At 46.8% G+C, this 23,713-nt stretch overlaps 1 protein-coding gene across 7 annotated transcripts in view; it reads left to right on the forward strand.

Moving 5' to 3' along the window:
• The window catches only part of ARHGEF2 (Rho/Rac guanine nucleotide exchange factor 2), a 575,049-nt gene that overhangs the window by 417,180 nt on the left and 134,156 nt on the right, over positions 1-23,713 (forward strand). For all 7 annotated transcript variants that reach the window (XM_069217923.1, XM_069217927.1, XM_069217926.1 and 4 more), the window contains one exon: positions 20,085-20,247. In XM_069217923.1, the coding sequence (XP_069074024.1) occupies positions 20,085-20,247 (163 nt within the window). The remainder of the gene's footprint in view (positions 1-20,084; positions 20,248-23,713) is intronic.

Consider the following 23,713-nt stretch of genomic DNA (forward strand, 5'->3'; position numbering starts at 1 on the left):
CACACAAGAGCATCTTCACTTATTCTAAGTTCAAGATATATGCAATGCGAAATACTCTTGTGTTTCATTTATTAGACTGCAATACTGGTCAAGCTGTAAAAAGAATCTAGGCCACATATAAGTACAGATGATAAGAGGATTGTCTTTTTAGTTAATTGTATTGACTTAACCATGAAACGGAGTTACCAGTAAGTCGTGGTAGTTGAAGTTTTGAATAGAGAACATTAAAGACATGACAGCAAAGCATTAATGCTTCCATTGGCAGTCACAGATTCATGCACATGTAATATGGCACTGCCCCTCAGTATCCCTGCACATTACATCTCCCATCCCTTTTGTGTTTAAGCTTGAGGTGGGGGTGGGGAGGGGTAAGGCACTGGTCTCTCAGAGCATTGTGTCGCTCGGCAACTAGGTCAGTATCCCTTCTCATGCAGGAAGATGTCCTTATAACATGTGCAGCTCATGCAGCAAATTGCCCCAGGCTGCTGCTAGGGAGACCCTGCTCAGTCCTTGGGTCTCCTCTTGCCTAAGCACTGCCGATACAGCTCTGCCCCATTTAAGCCTAGCTGTGCACCATTGTAATTGAATTTCTCAACCCAAGTAACGTGGTGTCCTTCCAGTGCATGGTGATGGATCTGTGGTCTATAAGCAACACTAGGATAGGACTATGAAACAGTTCGTGGCACTCCTGCCTTCCTGTGCCTAAACAGTCCCATGACTCAGTTTGCCATGGTGTTGAGGGCTTTGTGCCCTGTTATGCCTGTCAGTGCTTCAGTGACCTCTCACCATAAAACCACTGCCACTGGGCAATTCCAGAATATATGTGCCATATTGGTATCTGGTTCTTGGCATCGGGGGCAATTAGAGGCAGACCCAAATATTTTGTGTAAGCTTGCCGGGGTGAGAAAGACCCTTTGTAAAATGTTGTGTTGGATGTACTGAAACTTGGCATTGAGGGAAAGTTTGCATTGGTAAAGCAGTACCCTATTCCCATTCCTTTTGCTTCAAGGCTAAGCCTATAATCTTGAGCCAGGTGGTAAGGTGTGAACCACCAGATGATGTTCCAGTTCCATGTCGACAACCTGTCACAGTCGGCTCATCTCAACTAGCTATCGGCCATAGGCCAAAAATGGCCTGCCAGCAATCTGCAGCCAGTCTGTAGCAGCTCAGAAGGGATGAGAACACCGTTTTGAAACACTGCGCCTGGGGTTCCCACTCTGGCTTCTTCCCTTGCTGTCAGCCTCTCGATCAGGTCCAGGAGGGGCCTGATGGAACCAAAGTGGATAGTGAAAGAGTATTGTCATATAGTCGGCATTAGGTGCAGGCTTCTGCAAAAGCTGTTACATGCTACACGCAGCAGACTGTTGTTCTCCTGTGGGGTCTCTTAGGGTGGCAGAAAGGCCTCTTGCACCATCCTCTGGGTGCCGTCTGCAGAGGGCAGCCCCAGTTCCCCTGTTAACCGTCCCACCAGCCAACCGGCAGGCCATTGCAGTTGCCCCCCTGAATAATAATGTTCACAGATAGGGGCCCAAGACCCCCTTTCTCATCTGGTAGCTGCAGCTTGTGTAGAGCAACTTGGTGTCTGCCTTTATTCCGTAGGAAGCTTCCAACATGGTGTGCAGGACGCAAAATGTACTCCGGGCTTTATCCACTAGAAGATTATGGAAGAAATATAGCAGGCGTGGGAGAATTTCCATTTTAGACAACCCTACCCTGTGCAGTGAGTTGGTATGTGCTCCAGAACACCATTTGGGGACGAAGGGAGTTAATGGTTGCAGCAGGGTTGCCATCTGAAAGATTTAGTAAAGATTGATGCCTAAATATTGGAAAGTGTGTGGCTCCCAGCGTTGAAGATGCCTGTTCACCAATAAGTGCAGCGGATTCCAGGTGAACCAGGAACAGGCAGGACTTCGACCAGTTCACCCCTATGCCTGATGCATCCCGGAACTCCATCAGTATGGACATGATCTTGAATATGCGGCCTCGAATATTATGGACGTATATTAGTATGTGGTTGGCATACAGGGAGGTGTCCAGAGGTATGCCCCAGGTATGGCCTTGTTGTGTGAGCCTCTGTGCCAGCAGCTCCATCACCAAGGTGAAAATAAGCAGGGTCAAAGGGCACCCCTGGCACGTTCCCACGCTCATTGGGAATGAGGCAGAAATACACTGCCCAATCTTCACTTGAGCAGTAGACTCTGTGTAGAAGAGTCCGATAAGTCTCTGTAGACCGCCAGCTATGCCCATGGATGCTAGCAGTGAGAACATAACTCCTAATTAAACCATGTCAAAACGCCTTCTCCAAGTCCAGTGCTATGCATGCCCCGTAAGGCCAGTGAGTAAGAGCCAACTCCATCTCTCTGTGGAATCTGCAGACATTAAGAGTGGTGGATCTTCCTGGGATGAAGCTATGTTGGTCCAGATGTATCAGGAGGGGAAGATGTTCCAGCAGTCACACTGCAATGATGTTAAGAGTATTTTGTAATCTGTCCTGAGCATAGACAGTGGGGGATATGATGTCACCTCTAGTGGGCCCCTGCCGGGCTTAGGGAGGGATTCAAGTAGTACCCTGTGGAGCCTCGGCAGGAGCCGACCCTCCATTACCGCTCCCTGATATAATTCTAGCGGCTTGGGAACCTATGCCTTATAGAACTCTACTGGCAGACACTCCAACCCCGAGGTCTCACACGCGGCAGCATCCATGATGGCTCCCCATATTTGCTGCACTGTGATCGGGGTGTTGATCTCCTCCCTGTCAGTTAGCTCAATTACTGACAGCGTAACCCCATCAAGAAATTCTCAGATGTGGGCTTCACAGTCTACGGGGAAGGGTTGAGATTGTAGAGGGTTTGGTAGTGGGCTGTGAATACTGCGTGTATATCCATCTGGCTTGTGACCAGGCTGGTCGGAGTCTCTCTAATCATTATGTTGGGGGTGATGGGTACTGCACTTCAGTATCTATGCCAGTGAGCAGCCAAATTATCACCCTCAAGGTGGATTTTGGCCTGATATGCCCTGAAGTCTGGGCATCTCAGCTGCTCAATCAGTCCGGCATGGTGCTACTTCACTGTCGCCAGTGCCAGTCTTGCAGTTGAAATTGTACGTGCCACCACTTCAAGGCCCCTAGGCGTGCTTCTTTTCAGACCAGGTCTCAGTGAAGGTCAGCCCTTGCTCCCACAACCGTGTGAATGCACTGGCACTGGAGCACCACCTTCATCGCTTCCCATTCCACTAATCTAGAGGTAGCCGTGCCCCAGTTTTTCTGTCAGGTAATAGGTCCACACAAGTAGCTGGTCTGCTATAGCCGCCACCTAGGGACTGGTGAGCATGGCACTCTCCAAACAAAAAGTAATTGGAGTGGGTTATGGTCTGAGAATGTCTTCCCTAGGTATTTGGCATTTATGGCCTGTAGCTGTGCAGCCGGGTGATTAAAATAAGTGATCTAAGCACACATGAAGTTCATGCAGTGCTGAGTTGTAGAAGTAATCTCGGACATCTGAGTTAAGGGTGCGCCAGCTATCGAATAGGGACCAGTGTGTCAGCCAGTGAGAAAGACAAGCAGCCACGACATGGGATGTCGCAAAAGGGGGATGTGAGCGATCTAGCTGTGGGTTTAAGACACTTGAAGTTTCCTTCAGTTATCCTGGGTATGTGTGCCCATCTAGTAAGGAGAGCAGGGAGGTGCGCCAGGAAGGCTTGCTGTGCCACATGTGGCACATAGATGCTACCCAGCAAGAGAGGCCTGCCATTAAGTTGTCCTTCCACTAGGACACAGCACTCCATGAGGTCTGTTTCAGTGGCTATGCATCTAAACAGCACCATTGGTCTAACCCAGACAAGGGCCCCACAAGCAAAGCCGAAGAATGTGGTACTAATGCATTGGCCACTCTACTGTTCTTGTAGGCACGGGCCTTCACTTCCAGATATGTGGGTTACCTGGAGAAATGTAATCTGAGCGTCTTGCCTTCTAATGCATTGATGTACTGCATGCCATTTGTGCGCCGTCCCCCTGCCCTGGACATTCCACGGAAAGATGCACAATCTATCCATAATGCTCTGCATGGGGGGGGGAGTGGGAACCTGAGGAGGGCTTCAATGATACCTCCTGATGGTGCTAGTGTGATGGGCAAGCAATATACAGATCTACCCAAAGTCACACTGCATGACATTACAAACAAGAATAACAGAGCTGCCAACCCAGGGCAACCGAGCAACCTCCAACTGCCCAAGCAAACAACGAATGGTCCCATATGTGGGGTTCTCCGGGTTGTTTACTAATATACAGAACATCTTCCAAGGAGAGTGTCTGAGGGGTGGCAAGGTGCAATGTGGTTATAAATTGGATTGGCCATAGACCAGAGAGTCAAACACATGAGTGGGGTGTTCAGCCCATTTCATCTCAGTCAGAAGTAGAAGAAATACAGAAGGAGTCCCACTGAAGTCTGACACCAGTTCTAACCTATATAGGCATCTGTCAGTTGTGGGAAGGAAAGAGCGACCCACTTTGTGTTACCTCCATAGGGAGGCAGAGATGTGTTTACACCTACTCATTCACAGGGCCGGCTGGGCGGCTCTTGAGCACGACCCCACTGCTCGCCCCTCAAACCATAGTATCTGCAGTCAGTATAGTGGCATCTGATAGGATCGCTGTGATGTGGCGCTGCCCATTAAGGCATTGGTGCATGCCTCGGAGAGTGTGTCCTGTGGAGGCTGGGGTGAAGGGGAGCACCACTCTGCCCAAATAGTGGTTGCAGCAGACAGGGCCTGGATCTGTTCCTCTCAGGCTTGCACCAGGTTGGGGGAGCCATTGACTCTCATGTCTCCATTTCCACAGTTCCTGTGTTAACGGCTCCACCAGGTCACCTCTGTCCGGGATCGTGATGTTGGTGTCCATGGGATCGAGGACTCGCACCATCGCTGCTCCTCCCAGTTCCAAAAATCTTCTATTTCCCCAAAGAAGTAGCTAGATCGATTCACCATGACTCAACTTGACTAGAAATAGTAACATGTATGTCAAGCTTGCCGTTCTTAGTTCTTTCTTTGCTCCCAGGAAGGAAGCTTTGCGGCATTGCACTGCTAGAGTGCAGTCTGGGAACAGAAATATGCATGTGTATTCATACATAAGAGGCACTGTAGCAGGATGTAGTAGGATGGCCTTATTATCCCTGTAATTCATTAGTCAGGCCACTGGCTTGGGGTGGTGACCCCAGTGACCGCCGCCTTGCTGGCACTCGATAGGCACGTTTCATCAGATAATGAGCAGGTAGTTCCACAGGTACCATTGCTCATTCCCGCCATGTCGCAAAGAACTACACTGGGTCTGGGCCCTCCGCACCCTCCGGGAAGCCCACAGTTTGAAGGTTGGTGCAGCTGGGCCGTCTCTCTGAGTCCTCTGCCCTGTTCTCAAGCTCATGGACCCTGGCCCTGAGGGACCGAAGCTGCTCCTCAAGTTTGGACACTGTGGGCCGGAGCCTGTCCATCGTGTTTTCTACTTGAGTGGCGCAGGGGCAGTAAGTTTCCAGTGATCATCACGCAGTAGGCCCACTTCCACCGCCACCACATCAACCCTATTTCGTAGGTCCTATCTGGTTTTGGTAATGACAGTGAGAATTTTTTCTAGTTTAATGTCTGCTAGGGCTATAGGTGACTGTTCTTGGTGGGTCATCTGGTTGACCTGATCCTTGGTCCTGGCATCTGAACGTTTCCCCAATTGGGACCCCCCTACCCCCAGTTGCCCCATTGCAGGATGTGGACGGTTGTCTCCTGTGTAAAGGTCTGCAGTGATTTTGAGCAAACCGACTTCAGATGAGCAGGTTACAGTGCTGCAGTTGGTGTCTGTTACCTGTGAACCTGCCTGCCCCCCTGCTTTCACTCAAAGACCTCACTCCGGGGTGGCAAAGGCAGCCCAAGTAGTCAAGAGTCTACTCCGTCGATGGCTCCCGATTGGACCCCTCCCCATCTATGGAGTCATCCGAGGACAGCAGCACGGGTGTGGTGAAGTAACGCCCCAGCACCACCTGGAGCTTGGAAAGGCACATGGAGGGCCAGCGCTGTTCATAGAATGGTCGCCAAACGTAATTCCGGATTGGGGCCTCCAGCTGGCTCAGGCCTGCTCACCCCATCAGGACCTGCCTCTCCCCTCAAGCCCAGCCTAAGGCGTGGTACTGGAGACACAAGCAGTCCACGCTCCACACAGTCCCCCAAAGGGATGATCTTCAGGGTTAGGGGAGAGGAAGAAGATAGGTGTGGGCCTACAATACTGTTCCTGGAGGGGGGGAGGGGTGGTAGTTTATCTGTGAGAAGGGACACACACACACTCCTTGCTTCACCCTGGTTAACAGACCATATGTGAGGTGTCCTCACCACCATCACCAATGGTCCCTTGATGATCTGGTACTTCCTGCACAGATTCAGGTGCACCGTGAGAGTATGAGAGATGTGACACTGTTGAAAAGTGCCCCTTTTTTACATGGTCACCCCCACTTATTGTCTGGTATAAAATACAGTTTTGACAGAAAGTGCACTGTGTTCCTGCTAACCAAGACCTCCATGCCAGATCTCTTTCCCTAAAATTTTGCAATTGTTCTCTAATTGGCAATACCATTGGTCCCCCTGCAAGCCCCTAGTAAATGGTACCTCCTGGTACCTTTGTCCTGGGCACCAAAGAGGGTCCCCAAGGGCTGCAGCTTGTATTGTGCCACCCTCATCTATCAAATGCGGACGCCATAGCAGGCTGCATGTGTTGGTACAGCTTTAAGTGAAAACACGACATAGCACACAACCTGTGTGCCCGGTCTCCTAACACTGCATGTTATAGATGTAAGTCTCCCCAACAGCAAGCCTTACAGCCCTAAGACAGGGTGCATTATATTATGTTTTAAGGGGCTATCTGCACAAGCAGATATGCCCTGCTATGCCTTTGTCGATTCAGAAACATAGGGCGTGAACAGGCAAGCCATTTTAAGTACATGTGCTAGATGCTGGTTACCATGAGTTCCCCAGCTACATGATGGCTTCACTGAAAATAGGGATGTTTAAAATCAAACGTCTCATATTAATAAACCCTCACTGATGCCAGTGATGGATTTATTAAATCGTGCACCCAGAGGGCACCATAGAAATGCCCCTGAAATCCTACCAACCACCTGTGTGGGGACTGACCAGTTTTAGCTAGCCTACCACCACAAGACACAAGTTTGACCTCTTAGGGTGAGAGTCTGTGCCCTTGGGCGGTCAGTCACAAAGCCTGCTCCGAGAGTGGTGTTTACACACCCCACCCAACTGGATGACCTGTGAATCTGCATTCTACGGCAAGGGGGACTTCAAAGAAGCCCACTGCACTTGGAATGCAGATCTGGCTTCACTAGTAAGGGAACAGTTAGACTCTTTGCACTATATATTTTAGTTTGATAGATCAGATAAAGAGCCTGCTTCCTACAGACACTCTCAGGGCATACAATTGCAGCTATAAAAATTCCCCCAATTCAAAAGCTGTCCAGTTGGTGTGTAGTGGGAGGACAGGGGAGGGAAAGTTCTGGCTCACCACCGAGGTGCAGACCCTTAAACCGTCGCGGGGGGCCCAAGAGGTGGCTGTTATGCCCCACAAGCAACTGAAGAAGTCCCCACGGCTCGTTCAGGCTCCACAGATTAACCCCTCACCGCCAAATGGCCTGTGTATAGGTGGCGCAGCCGCAGGCGAGCACAGAGTGGTAGGTTGAATTCCCTGGCAACCCCGCGGTCCCAGAGGCAGCTGTCGGTGCTGTTCGCTCTCCACACTACTGGCCTCCACCACCAAGGCAGCTGGTGCACAGATCACATCGACTAACGACAGATCATGGGTAGCTGGCCGGAGCGCACTTAAAACACGACCACCGCCTTGCTCTTGCCCCCTCGCAGCTATACCATTAACCTGAATTGCTAAATATGACCCCAGTGCAGAGCAGTGTCTATCATCTCAGATACAAGTGTCGCCACTAGTCTGGTCTGTGCAAGAAAAGAAAAAGGACAATTCTAAATTATCCTTTCTGCTTCCTCTGGATCTGGTTAACATTGAATGGGTTGATATGGTCCTGCTAGACTATGGTGGAACTTTTTGGACCATATTATACAAAAGTCCCCGGGACTCAACCGGCATTTGTGCCTGTACTTTTTGCCCCCGAGGCACTTCCTATTACAGAAGGGGCCTCAGATACTTGAGCGACCGTCTCTGTAATACGGATGGCTCTAGAGCAAAAAGTATATTTTATTACAGCATTATATTATTACAAAACTACTGGCTTGGTTTGTACACAGTACTTTGGAGCCTGACTTACCTGCCATGAGTTTCTCCTCGTGATATGAGGGTGAAGATTCTTACTGTGGACTTGGCCCCTGTGCAAATACTATTTTCACATTGCCTCCCCTCCTCCAGTGTTTCTGTACCCCCTCTTTTATATCAATCCATAAATTGCACGATCTCTACAAGTTCTGAATCTTTCAATGGACTAACTAAAATTATGCTTTCCGAAGCCCTTTAATTTGGTGTGTGTTTTAAAAAACAATATTGAGGACGCTGAGAGGTGTGCGGGTTTGTGGAAAGTAGAGCAGGCATGCCGCGTGCCTCCCACTACATTAGGAAGTCCCCTAAAATATTTGTAATGCATTGCTGTACCGGTCAGTCATTTTCCTTGTTAGATCTGTTGGTTTAACAAAGCCCTCGATCGAAGATCAAGGGTGTAAGGCTGCCTTTGTACTTTGGCCCTGCATGTCCCCGATTGCCATGAGCCTTTGCAGAGCCAGTGTCAACAATTCTGTCCTCTGTCTACACAGAATTTGTTGTTATGGAATGACCTCCTCAGACTGATAGTCCTGCGCTAGAGCAGGTGGAGAGTTTTTCACCTTTTGAACTTGTATTCATGGCCACACCCTTTGGACTGGATTATAACAATGCTGGCTCAATCCACAAAGCTATTTTTGGCCATAGACATATTTTAAGGTCAGAAATGGCTGCCTCTGTGCTAGACATGTGTGCACAAAGGATGCCTACCAGACGTGGAGGCAATAACTGCTGTAAAAATGAACAAAACATCTGTGAAGAGTTATGCGGTATTAAACTGCACACTAGAGGTGGGAGGCGGGATGTTCAAAGCGTGGCTTACTATGAGTGTGTGGAAACATCTACAAACTCACCAGTGTGTGGGCATTAACAAACTCGTCTCCCACCCTTCCCACACTGGAAATGAGTGGGGTTTGCCTCAGCAAAGCGCTGTAGGAACTGCCCTTCGAAGGTGAACACCCCCAAACTTTGTGAGACTGTAGAATAAATGAGTTCTCCGTGGTAAAAATAAACAAGCAATTGGCATAGCCAGTAGGGCTGGCTTTAATGTGTGCCACCTCTTAAAAATACCAGCATTAACTACTTTTGTTTACATGTGTTTCCTGCAGAAATTCTGTTTATCTAATCAAAACCTATCCTACTAATAGAGACAGAGGTAGCTTTGAGTACAGAAGGCACATAGGGGATACATGATGGGCTGTACAGTGTGATGGTTGAGTTTACTTTGCAGATGTAGTAGTCTTTCATCGATTACAACTGAAGCACCTTGTGGAAGGGAGAACCCTTGACCAAACACACAGTAGTGTTGTGAGAGAGTAATACTCCTCTGCGCGGGGCCAAGGTCCGCTCTAGGTACATTTAAGCAATTGGTGACAATGTGTTTGCATAAAACTACACCATCCAGCCAGACCTAAAAGTGTAGAACTGAAAATTCTGGCTGCATTTTCCCAATAGGTAATTTTATCCTGCATTCAGTTGCACGCTGGGAAATTGCAACTTTTGCTAATAACACGTGACTTTGCAAGTAGCAGCCCAAGAGTTCTCTCAGGAGTGCGGGATTTTATGCGTCATTCTGTGAGATTTATGAATTTAAAAAAGCAGTAACTTTTCACCTGTTTGTAGTAGTAGTAGTCAGTGTTTTACTATTTTCTTTTTTAACGCTGGGCCTACTGTCAGGTTTCCAAACCAGACTGAGCACCTTCTAGTGCTGGTGTTGTCCTCTATGACGTCTATAAAGAACATTTTAAAAAACAGTACTCGAGGAGTGTTGGGGATGTGGTCATTTTACCACAGTGTGGGATTAAAACCTAAATTAGGTCGACTTAGTTTAGAGTCTGAACCATGTCATCAGTATATCCTGTGTACTGTCACGTGGTGTGCAACAAAGCCACGTCAATAGTTGGTAATGACAATCACAGAGGAAAAATATTTAATAACAGCAGTTACAGAACGTTGTGGACCAAACTTCAGTGTTCGGAGAGGATTTAGCAAGGGGGTTTATAAGTGCCAGGAGGCGATTTGACAATGTATGAAAAAGATATATGAAATAAAAGCAAATTGTACACAATACTTTATTCTCTGGATTCAGCCTCAGACAAATTTGCCAGCTTGCCCAATGTGTGGAAAAAAAACGAAGGGTGTAAGCAACCAATTGGGAAAAACGCAATGCGCGCTGATAAGTTACGCAATTTTGAGTATCTTTTAAACAATGTCGACGGTTTCGACAGATGATGCCATCATCTTGCCTTAACTTCGCCTTGACCCACTTGAAGAAATCAAGAACATGTTTAACCCCCTGTAGGCCTAGTAGTAACCATTCGATTTTAGGAGGAAGATGAATGTTCATCGCAAGGGGTGGTTCTCTACCAGTAGTTGCCGTTGTCGCCAATTTTGATCCTCAACTGGGATTTTCAGGGTGGATTTAGCTCACAGTCTAATCACTGGATGCATCTTTTTTCCTCTTTTCAGAACATTTTGAGTCAAAGAAATTGGGAGCATAGGGCTCTACAAAGAATTGTTACGGGCCACCTACTGTTGATGGCCTCAAATAAGGGAGGAGTAGTACAAGTGTTTTGGGACATTTTATGACTTGGAAATCTTATTTTAAGTTTGAAGTTTACAGCCCCAGTGCACCTTGGACCTCCCCTGACAGCTTTCTGGTGCATTTGTTGTTCACTCAATACATTAGGATGGTCATGTTTGCTTCTTGATGTTGGCCCAGTGCTTAATTTGTGCAGGAGGTCCCAGATGCTTGGCACCAGCACTTATTTTGGTGACGAGGGCCTATTTTTCATCTTCATCCTTTGACCTAGAGCAAGAGAGAGAACGAAATGGGAGAAAGAAATAGAAAGATAAATAAGCAGTTGACAAAGGGAGCAAAAGAATGGATTAAAAAGAACCTGCAGCAGTAGACAGAGAGTGGAGATTTCGGGGGTGTGGGAAGAAAGAGATGAGATGGAATCAGAAGTAATCAGTTTTAGTATTTAGCAACCCTGGATTAGAAAGTGTCAGAGTCAAGTAAAATGATAAGCCATTGGACTGCCTTTTTAGGTCCAACGTGCAATCGCTTTGACCTTTTGTGATCTATCTGTGAGCTTTTAACCATGCCCACCTCACGCCAATCACTTTCACTCGTTGGTGGGCTTGTCTTTTAAAAATCCTTTGTTATCATTGGTAAATGCTTTACGTTTGTCCCTCCTCGGGCGGTCTTGTTACCGCCATGGAGACCGACCCTGTTACATGGATGATTGCGGATACGTTTGACTGTGAGCGCACTGCTTTTTCCTTTTTGTGTCTCTCCTTTGCGCTCATGCTCCTAGCGGCCGTGGCACTTTGAAAGATTCGCTTACGTTAATTGTTTTACTTTTCATTTTCAATTTATGTGGCAAGAAATGTCCATTTAGGAATTTACAACACTAATAGCTCTAACTCGAGCAAACGCAAGACCCATTGCATTGCAAATCCTTGATTAGATACTGCAATTTACACTACTTCCACCAAATGCTGCCTGGTGGCCTAGACTTAACACTCCCTGAGGCCTGTCGTGCCACGTGCAGTACATCTTTCATCAGCTACTTCCTGTTACTGAGTTCACAGGTGCACGTGATTTGAACACTGACTTGGCTCTATTTTCCTCCTTAGAACTGAAAGGGGTTATTTGGAACATCTGAGCTCCAGTTTCACAGCATTATTGGGCGATTTCTGGTTAAACGTGAAAATGAGATGATGTAACGCGGATGAAGGAGGGTCTGGGACCAGACTGAAACAGAGAGGTCTTTGTATCTGCTTACATCACTGTTTGAAGATGTGCTCGACAGACCGGCATAGAGGCTCTGGCAGGCAGAGCAGTCAGTAGTGTTTGCAAGGCAACCACTGCTTTTTGCTTAAGATTATTTATCGGTCAATAGATTTCTAGTGTTTTAATGGCAATGAGTGTTAAGATCACGGGCAAACTGGTGACATGCACTCCGTTATTAGAGGCGTATTGTAAGCAACAATGTAGAAATGTTGAAACATTGTTTCCATAAAGTGTTGGGCCGGAAAGATTTCCAAGATGTGATGGGGTTAGGAAGAAGTAGCCAAGGTTCCTTTCATAACACTGGTTGTCTCCGCTCTTATCCGAAGTGTGAGGGTCTTGGAAGATTTTGTACCATGTGATACTCAATTTTAACTGCAGATTCTCATTGAGACTTATTTTGAGTACTGTCCTGTGCATGTCACTTTTAAGACCCGAAAATGAAATTTACCTCTCCACACAGGTCATTAGAAATTGATGCCTTGAAAAAGGGCAGATATTGCAAAGGATGAAACCCGTTGTGGCTGAATTTTGGAAACAAACTGCAATGAAACATCTGCAAATCGAAAAATTGGAATAACACTTTATGCTGGTGGCCTTTTATCTTCCTTGTAGTGAATATGTGGCTTTTAGCAAATACTACACAGGAACTGCGGCTAATTCTGGTCGTGAACTGTGGCTGTCCCCGCTAACGCTGGATATCCATGAGACTTGTCATAGGAGGGGCACTCTAGACCACACCTGAGACAAGTCCATGGGTTTCGGTACCTGTAATGCAGCAGGTTCTGTGGCACCGAGCCCAGGGAGATGAGGGAGCGACTGCACTCCAGTTAGATCTGTCTTTTATTACCCAGTGAAGGGTAGGCGGCCTACTTTTCATGGTTGCATTAAGGATCTCGGCGCCCTTGCTACAAACAGCACCGGACACTGGCGAGTTCTAAACCCACGCGACATGGATAAGGGGGTACCCGGGTGAGTCTTATAAGGGGATGGGCTCAGACCAACGGGTCAGAGACCATCTGCGAGTGGAGCTGGACATTTGAGATTCATCACCTTGGTCTTACGAGGCCCAAGCCAGTTGTTGGGATGCGGAGGGAGGGAGTGAGGTTCTCCACTTGATGTCTGGAGCACGAACTTTTGAACATCCACCAATCTTATTATTTCTTTTGTTTTCAGTGATATTTTTGTGACCCGTTTGTCAAGGGGGTTCTGAAGGACATGTGGAAGAAAGGTGTCTTTAGTTACACCCTGAGGCCCCGAACATACACTCGTCCCGCATATGCCGCTCTGTAAACCTCTTTCCGACAAACCAGCACACGGAATGGAGTAATTGCTCTTACTTCAAAGGCGCTCTGGCCTTCGTGATACTACGACACTACTACACAGCACGCCGGCCGCCTGCTGGGTAGGATAGGTGATGGATGATTCACGTGCCTTGCGCTCTCCTTGCTGTATGTTGTAATTGGGCGCTGTACTGCCACCTGTTTCATCTAATCCCGCACACCTGCGCAGACCAGCTGGTCTCCTGCAGGTAGCCAGCCCTCTGTTGGTCCAGTGGCCTTTGGACCAGTGCTCGTCACACACTACTGTCTGCAGTGGTTATTAATGTCATTGTGTCCGATGCGCGGGCCTCCGCCTCCCTGAAGACGTCGCTCCCCGCGCCTCTGCAACAGCAGCTTTCATTGGCGTGTGAAAACACCCTCTCAGAACTTCACAGGATGAAAATAAACAGAGATTGTGCATCAGAGGCGAGAAGAGTAATTCACTGCCTTGAAGGTGGGAGAGAAGCACGTAGCCGTTCCTCGCCAGGACGAGGCTGCCCTCCGTCCTTGAAACCGGGCCCTGGCGCCGCTCATCTTCCACTGGAGGATTTGAACAGCTGCGCCCTTTTTGATGTGTTTCTCACTGGTGTAATATTCTCCTGCCAGTGTGTGTGACTGCGCTGGCGTGTCCTGCAGACACAGTTCCCTTCCCCACATCATGCGGTGGAATTTTTCTCACGCTACCTCACTGCCACAGTTGAACAACATTCCAGGCCTTACCAAAGCTATCTCGGGAAACCCACGATGTACTTAAACCTGTGCTGCCTGTAGTAAGCTCGGGTGGCACACAGCGGTGCCCGCCGCAAATCCAAAATTTTGGGGAGTGGAGGGATTAGGAAAATATATTTTTTTTAAATTTACCTGTCCTGCTGCCTCGTTCTTCTTCTAATGGTGTCCTGACAGTCCCTGGGACACCAGCACAGGCTCCCCACGCAATCCTGGCACTGCTCTCATGCTATACGAAGCATGAAAGCAGCATCAGGATTGGTCTGAGCGGCTCAGACTGCCGCTCAGACAGTGCACTGGGGTCTGTGCAATTTCTCCAGCCCAGCTGTTCAAACAGCCAGGCTTGAGGAACCTAAGTGTGCATGTGTGTTTGGCCTGCCTAAGACAGCCGGCCAAACAGTCATTCACACTTTTAAGTGCACTCCAGTGACTAGGCTCCTCCTTCCCTTCCCATGGCCCGGCCCCTTCCTGCACATGTTTGCCCAGCCAGTAGCTGAAAAATAAAACGATAATAAAATATTGTTTTATTATTCTGCTGCTGGCTTTGAGCCAGTGGGGTGACACGACTCCGCCATTGGGAGTATATACTTGCAAGCAGTGGGCTGTGCAAGGAGCATCACGCAGTCTTTAACACCAGAGGGTAAATCTCAACTCGGAGGGACAGGGTGGAGGGTCCAGGGATTAAAATTCCCTATGCCAACTTTGTGACGCCAGGTGTTTGCGAGGTGGCATAGGTATGCTTTACACAATGACTTTCACCTCTTTCGACATGTAAATATTCACATGCAGGTTGTGGTCAAGTCAAGCCAGACCAAGATTGAAGCATCTTTTTTATAAACCAAACCGGGACTTCGAATTATTGTACGTTTATGTCAAGCGGGAGGATAAATGCATTGGTTTTAATGGGGCATAAAAGCGGGCGGAGCTCAGTCATATGGCCGTGCTCCGCCCGGCACCATAGTACACAAGTCATAAGCACATTTGACGTTTTTGGAAAATACTCTTAGGAACTCCATTGTCAAAATAGTGGACGGTGCTCGTGTAGACGTCCCAGTCAAACTTGACCGGAAGTAGATCGGTGCCGGCTGGGATGAACCAGGCTAACCTGGAGTCATAAAAGATATACCATACACTTGGGTCTCACTGTGCACATAAAAGCACTGTCAACTAGCACACACCAGTGTCATACTGCAGAGCGAATAGAGGGCATTCCCAACATGCATGCAGTGCAGCCTAACACACACACATGCACATGCAATCGCATGCTCACGATCTCTCTCTCTCCTCTCATATGTACGCAAGCCGAAAGTTGTTCACTCTCGAAGTGCTCCACCACTAGATAGCCCACAACAGGAAAACTTCAGTTCGTACACATCAAAACACAAGCTCTGGATTGTACCAAGGGTCACGCTACACACTGCTGCATTGTTGAACACTTCTGCCCGTGAATTACGTATCTGGGACAAGGATCCTGTTTGTGCACGGCGCACACTTATCTGGGTGCGCCTGGTGCAAACAGCAACATGTGCTGTTCCTGTGCGTGCTTGGAGCTGCTTTGGTAATAGCGCATTAGTTAAGGGTGGGGAGATCGGCGGCTTGAAGTCACCGGTCTGCCTCTCACTGGAGGCGGAGGAGCTGGCCTTGCTCCGAGGGAGCAGGAGGGATCCCGCTGGAGGTTAGTGCTGTGTGGCTGCGCCTGCCTGCGTGGGAAACCTAGGTGGCCTCTTTGGCGTCTCCCCTACCCCACGCCGAAGGGGCGCACTGGCCCAGGTGCACTGACTCATGTGGGTCCCACAGTCAGTGCGACTGCAGTCGCGGACTCACTGCTTTTGTGTACATGCTAGGAATAGGACACCGGTGACGCTTTCACCCCTTCGCATGGAGCCACGCCCATATGCAAATGAGGGCATACCCCCCTGGGATCACGCTAAACTTATTACAGAAGGGGAGTGCTATCCTTCAGATGTGCCCCGGGGCGCATAAAGGGGAGCGCGCACACCTGTTGTGCCTGAGCCTCGTTTTATGATACAGTCCCTGGGGTTTTGTAATGTACTTGTTAACGTTCGTTTTTTCTCCATTTATCTACCATAATGCATTATTAGTAAAGCACGTGAAAGGTTAATCAAAGGTCCATGTAACAAATAATTTTGCCTGTATTTTACATAACCATATTCGAATGTTGTGGCCATTTCACCTTTCTCAAAGGATTTTACCTCAAATAATATCCTCACACATCCTCCTTTCTCCCCGTGACTTAGAAAGGTGCCCTATACATATCAGTTCTCCACGTGGGACACATAACAGCTGTCCAGATTGCTTCATATTAACCCCGATTATTGGTCTGTTGTAACCGATGGCATTTCTCTGGCCATACGTGTCAGGCAGTGGTTGTTTTTGGTGTTTCTGCTCGCAGGTATGCCTTCCCACCACATCTTGTTCCTTCCCGCCACATCTTCTGCCAGGTGCTGAAAACGTCCACGCGTGTGAAAGCCGTGGGAGGTGCGCGTGACAGTAACATTGCAGTATGGGTGGTGCTTTCGTCTGCAGTTCTCCTGCACAGTCTCTGACACGGGAGTTGTTTTCACAGCTCAATCACGGGTGGCTCCCCGATGTTGCATAGCCCTGGTGTGCGTTGCATTGAAATTCTCAGTACTGCCTTTGTCTCCGGCCCCAATCAGCGAGTCACAAATATCCTCCTCGGCACAGTCCACAGCATCTCAGTTTGAAATCAGATTTCTGGGTCCACGATGCGGTGGTTGTCTGGAAGGGGGATTTTGTTGTCACTTCTATGTTACCTCTTACACCGGATTTGGTCATTGAAGACTTCCTCTTTCGTTTACCTGTTCCCCCCTGGTCTGTGCTCCCACCACCTCCATATGCAAGTATTCATCGAGCTGTCCTCATCTGGGGTGGAAATACCCGTCCCTTCTCAGCACCGAACCCTTTACTCATTAAATTGCAGTGAAGGACGAGTTTGATGTCAGGCCCCAGCCTCTTTCCCTGAGCACTGCAGCACAGTGTGTGCAGGGATGTAGGGAATCAGATGAATGCTTTTCTGGAAAGGTTACTGCCCCAGTATTCAGGTTAATCCACAGTAAATTGAGTCTAATGCTTACTGGGTTTATAAAAACACACATTTCTCTACTTTCTCACAATGTTAACCAGATCACAACGTGCCTCTTTTATTTACTGTCAAAAGTGATGGTGAGTTTGTTCAGGAGGAGTCAGAAAAGTAAGGCTCAAGGTTTCCTGATTCATGAAGAAATCTGTATGGACGTTATGTGAAATTGGGGGATGATTCCTGAGCAGAAATGTATCCGCCTGGAACACATGAAAGAGTTGCTCAGATAAATGTTGTTTTGAAAACCTTCTGGTGGAATTGACCTCTATTGAGACTACTTAATACTGTATTTTGTGACTGGTACTAAATATCAATGGTGCAAAAGCATTTAGAACCAGGAGTGAGTTAAAGCAAAATTTGAATTCCCATACAAGATGTAGCCTCCTAACAAGGATGTGCGAGTCGAAGTTGTCCATTAACAACCCCAGTTTGCAGTGATACATATGTTCTGGTCTTTGTAGGATCATATTTATTCAAGATGTTATCAGTGCAGTATTCCCAGTTTTTGCCCTCAGCAGTGATCCTTGGGGCAGCACTTGCCAACAATGGTTCTACCCTTTTTTAAAAACATTTGGGGATTTTGAACTTCTTCCAAATATTCTAGGACTGGAGACAGAATAGTAAATTAGGCTTCCCTTCTTTCCACAAAAGCCTATGCTGTCTTGCAGGCTCATCTGATACAATTAATAGCCTGGTTGCAAATCAAAGAAAATGCTTTCTGCAGAGTGCAAGTGATCGGATTAATCCATCTGTCTGTGAATTTCTATTTGAAACACGTAGGTCGTTAGACGAAGAACATTTTGGATCAGTCCAAAATATTCCTTGGACAGACCCAGATGAGGCTGGTAACCCAAGACCCAGGTGGTCAAGCTAAGCAGTTAATAGCAGCGGGATACAACCAACTTGACCTTTCCTCCTTAATATTTGATGAGTGAGGTATTAGGATCCCAAAACATCATCAAGATCTAAAAAGCAAAATCCATTGGTTGTTTGGGAGCTCTCAAGATCATTCGATCACCTGAACACTGTCAGAACGTGTGGATCCGCTGTGATGTCAAAGATAATGGGGTGATGGCATGAGAGAATTCCAACACAGGACCCGGATGCAAGAGACACCACGGTGCCTGCTTGTTCTCAACTTTTCGTACCTCGAAGTAGGCAAAATGAATAATTCCCTCCAGAATCTCTTGGCTCCTTGCCACAAACTGCTAATGCCGCGTACAGGAAGCAGACAGTGCTGGTAGTGGTTCTCGCTGAGAAGTGGGAGGCTTCACATTCTCCTCTAGGTGATGTGCATGAGTTCAGTGTGAAAGGTGGTGAAAGGCTATTGTGCTTTGCTGTTGATGTAGTGAAAGTGCTAAATCTGGATCTATATTGGCAAGTCGGGTGCTGCTGACCTCTGGAAGAAAAATGGGGTGAATAAGCATTGTTATTGACCTGCAATACACCATTGGAATGTATTGGTTAAGCAATGGAAATGGTATGTAAAATTTTGACTTCAGGAAAGTTAGCCAGGCCAAATTGTTTTATGCTTGCAAAATTCCCGAATTTGGTGTTACACAAATTTCATGAAATGTCATTAAATTACGCATTACACCCTTTCAAATACTTTTTCTTATTGAGTCTGTTATCAAAAATTGATGTATCCGTATGTATGTACTTTGAATCTATTTCCAATTTTCAACTGCACTGTCCCAACCTACTGAGCTATCCTGTTTTTTCCGTCCCTCCAGCGAGACGAGGTGATTTTCCCCTGCAGAGTGTCTCTCCCATGTCAAAATGCCTCTGCATTTAAATCAGTGCAAGACTGGTTCGTGTAGAAAATGTAGAAAAGACAAAAATCTTACACTAGAAACATCTCCTGCTGGTATCTAGTGAGACTTTTTAGCACGAGGTGTGCGCTAGGATTAAAAAGTTACCCAAGATACAGGCAAGTCACACTTTGCTACAGAAGCATAATTGTGCACAATTTTCATGGAATTATGTAACATTTTTGGAAAAATAAATTATTTTGTCTATCCTTAGGGAGAAAATGTTGGCAAGCCATCGTTGGTTACTTTAAGAGCACTGTTAAACACTTCACCCACAGCTTGCAGTGGGCATCTCATTATACCTCGCCCCACCACCCTTCCCCCACACTCAGACATTGCAACCGATGAGGTATAAGACCGAAGCCATACCTTATCACACCACACATTCAGACATTCTAACTGGAGGGTTAAAGGGACATGAGCTCCTCAAATATTAGGCCATGATGGGTAGAAGGTCTGATTGCCGCTGAGGAGAAAGGGGCCACGTGTGCATTATAACATCACTCAGTGAACACTGTATCTGATGAGGTAATGAGACAGGGCCACCATTACGACGTCACACAATGCCGCCATGGTGGCCCTTTACGATGAGCTGCACAGAACCTCTCTGCACCATTAATGCAGCACATCCCCATTTACTGCAGAGATGTCTTCGCCGGCGCCAGTGCTGGAGGCTGACAGATGGTTGTCATGGTTTTAACTAGGGGAGTTATCAGTGCTGAGTATTCTTGTTAACCTGTTAGTGGCCCGGGTGCGCGGTGGCTGCCGCAGGCGGGCACCCCTTAGAGCAGAGCGCACCTGCGCGGGGGGCCGGTGCCCGCTCGCTCTTCAGCCGGCAGCGAAGGATGAGCTTGAAGATGAGGCGCCGGAGCGAGCGAGTCCTGGTCCCCCAGGTGGGTGCCGGCCGGCCTGCGGGCACCGGGTCCTAGTGTCTGCTCTGTGCTCCGGACGTTTCTAGCCCAAGCCTCACTGGTGTTGTCTCTTGTGCCAACAGAATAAAGAGAAAGAGAGGATGAAGGAACGCGAGAAGGACGCCAAGGAGAAGGACACCCGCTACACCAACGGGCACCTCTTCACCACCATCACCGTGTCCGGCATGACCATGTGCTTCGTCTGCAACAAGAGCATTACTGCCAAGGAGGCGCTGATCTGCCCCAGTAAGTGCCCGAGCTGCCCGCTTGTAATGCCACGTCATGCCTCGATGTTCAGATGTTTGTATAGTGCTTGCGTTGGGGTTTGGACTCCTTCATTTGGGCGCTTTTACAGCAACACTGTTACAAGGCACCGGGAGGGGGTGGGGTTCCGAGGGTAGTGCCAAGAGCTGTGGGTTACTTCAGAGAGCCACACGCTGCATTTCACGACGAAACAGGACTCCACTCGTAGTCGGGGAGAAAGAGAGGGCTTGAGGCTCCTGGGGTGAGAAAGCGAGCTAGTTATAGAGACGATCTTCAAAGATAAGTGGTGGTGAAGGGTTTTGATGGCTTCTGTGGGAGAGTGCAGCTAAAAGTGTACATAATCTCTCTCGCTTTAAAAAAATAAAAAACCTTTTGGAACTAACATGGTGCATTCCACCCTAAGAGATTTTCGACATGCAATATAAATTAGGTACTACCTTTGACACAAGAATTATCGTTGGAAGGATAAAAGGCTGAGATCATTTTTGTGGGACCAGAACATGCAACTTGAAAGTTACACCCTTTGGTTAAATTACACTTTGGCCTGTTAATCTGTTCGAGGGCAACACATGCCACATCTTTAAGAGCACATGCTGCACGTCTGCAGCAGTGCTGTATGTCCAGATATGACATGTCTGCAGAAATGTGACACACAAGCAAGTGGTGGACATGTCCATAAAAGTTCAAATTACCAGCTGTCCGGAGAAGTGCTCTAGGACTGATCGGGTGCACAGTATCTTTAATAGCGTAACCTTTCCAAGTGTCATATGTTTGTAGTAGTGCGATTAGACTTCAGAAACTACACAAATCCACAGACGTTTGCAATAAGTGCAAAATATCTGCAGGCAAACAATACATCTTCAAAACTGTAAAATGGCTGCATGATGGGAGTATATTTGCAGAGTCCATTATTTCTTTAAGTACAACAAATCCTATACAGTGTCCTATGTCCTCATGACTGTGGAATGTCTGTAAGAGCGTGATAGGTCTGCAAGAGTGCAATATATTTCTAGAACGTGTGATATGTTAACAAGAGTCCAAAAATACCAGGAATGCAGAGTATATACAAGATTGGGATGTATGCGCATACATACAGTATGTTTGCATATGAGTGAGGTATATATGCATGCACGGAATGCCTCATGAGTGCAGTAAGTGTTGAAAGAAAACATAAGACGGTAAGCCCAAGAGCCTAACTTGCTTTTACTGCAGAATAGGAGGCAACATGACAACATATCAAACACATCCAATGATGGGGGGACTGCTTGCAAGTAGTCTAATCACTGGCAATGTCTTTGGATAGCATCCAAAGCATTGCTTTTTTGGTCATGATGTCACATCAGATTAAACCCAACCATATGCAAATCAGTCTTGGTCCTGCTCCAGTGGGAACTGTCCATCCTGAAGAATCTAGCCAGGTTCTCTCTGAACCAGAACACAACAACCAAAGGCTGGTTTTTGCTTGAGCTACACCCCGTGGTTCGACGTTTTGCAAGCATTCCTCCATCACTTTTTGTGTGATTAGTATGCAGCATAACCAAAAGATAATTGTAGTTTCAACCAACTAGATCTCTTGCTGCAATCTGGATCAGCTGGATCATAGCGCTGAAAATAGTAAAATACCTACAAGATATATATATATATATATAGCGAGAGAGAGACTTACACTGGGTGCTCCCTTGTGTCTGGACAATGCTAAACCTCTGATGAGCTATAATTATAGCGAAACACGTGTCAGGGGTTGCTTTTGCTCATTCATGGTTAGCTTGGGTGGTATTAGACAACACAAAGCTTTAATACTGTACCTGGAGTGGAGAAAGGCTTTTGTCATTTTACAGTTCAGCAAGGATGGCACTGAGCTAAACCCATGCTTAAACATTTTGCTTTTACAAACGGCAAAATACCTTCTCTTTCTAGCTCAGCATGGATGGGGCTGTGCTAATCCTACACTTAAAACGTTTGCTACAAAAACAGACATTTGAGGTGTGCAAATCTAGAGTGTCGCCGGGTGCTCCTTACTTGAGCTGCTCTGCACCTAATCTTTTCGAACTACCCTGAGTTCTCTCCTCTTTTTTGCATAATTTATGCGTCACTCTAACCCTGAAACCGTTTTGTGTGTGTGTGTGTGTGTATATATATATATATATATATATATATATATATATATATAGCAGGTGACTGGTCATTCACACAATTAAGATGCAAGACCTTCTTGAAAAGTGAGATACATTCAGAAACACACTGCTGACTTCATTACTTTTCCTAAATTACTCTTCTATCTGCCAATATTCTAAATGAGGTTATGATTCTACTAAAAGTGCAAATATACAACAGTGTACAACATGGCCACTGTACCTAAGGAGTCTTGCAACTCAGCGAGTTTGTTATGGCTAAACAAGTACTTAAAAGCAATTTAAACCTGCATCCGAATAAGGTTATGTAGCATGAGTGCATGATAACATGCAAATGAAGGACTAATACAAGATTTCATAATCACAGTTGTCTGCCAGAGAGCTGGATGTCTGTGAGAGTGCAGAAGCTTGCAGCAGTGTGATAATGTAACATTGGCCAAAAGAAGATTCCACCCATTTTCCATCCCACATTTCGCAGTTATGTTAGGCACCCACTTGGTTTACTTCTCTTAGATGTTTCAGTGCAACACCTGAAGTAGTCTCCTTCCATCCTTACATGATGTTTAGTCTAATCAGGGACCCACTATACTTAAAGAGGCAGGGTCCACTCTTTTTATACTGGTCAATGAGCAGAATCCATTTTTTCCCGTTTTAGGTTTCCGGTCCATGGGTTAAAATTGTGATGGCCTGCAAGAGGTTCAAAAACTAATAAAATGTATGAAATACTGGTACGTGGCTGTGTCTGTTGAAAGGATTCCTACATTGTCTTCCTAAACTTCACCTTTTCTGCCATTACAGACGACTAGGCAACCTACAACCTTTGATTAAATACATTGCTATCTAGACATCGTTTTGTGCTGTTTCCCGCTTCTTCTAATATGATCAGGACTCCGGTTCTATTACAGACATTACTGCCTGTAATCATCCACATTTATTTTTCAATCTTTTAACTCTATGTATTGATATGTATTTTCAGTCCACATTTATTTTTCGTTCTTTTAACTCTATTAATATGGTCTTTTGAATGTAGTGTAAAAATAAACCTGGAACTGGTATATTTCCACATTCGTTTAATCTATAAAGGTATATGGCTTGGAATTGACTGACTTGGCTTTTTTCTGCTTTAAAAAGCCATATATAATGCTACACACATATATGAAACACACTCTTGTGACATTAGCATTTTAGTTCATATGCATATCTGTAATTGATTTATTGAGAAAACATGTAGTTTTTCTTCATATTCTCCTTTGTGACAGTGCACAGCTCTTGGGATAGCAGTACTGATACACGATCACTCAAAAGAAGGCCTATTT

Source organism: Pleurodeles waltl, chromosome 12, assembly GCF_031143425.1.
Source record: "Pleurodeles waltl isolate 20211129_DDA chromosome 12, aPleWal1.hap1.20221129, whole genome shotgun sequence".
Lineage (NCBI taxonomy): Eukaryota > Metazoa > Chordata > Amphibia > Caudata > Salamandridae > Pleurodeles > Pleurodeles waltl.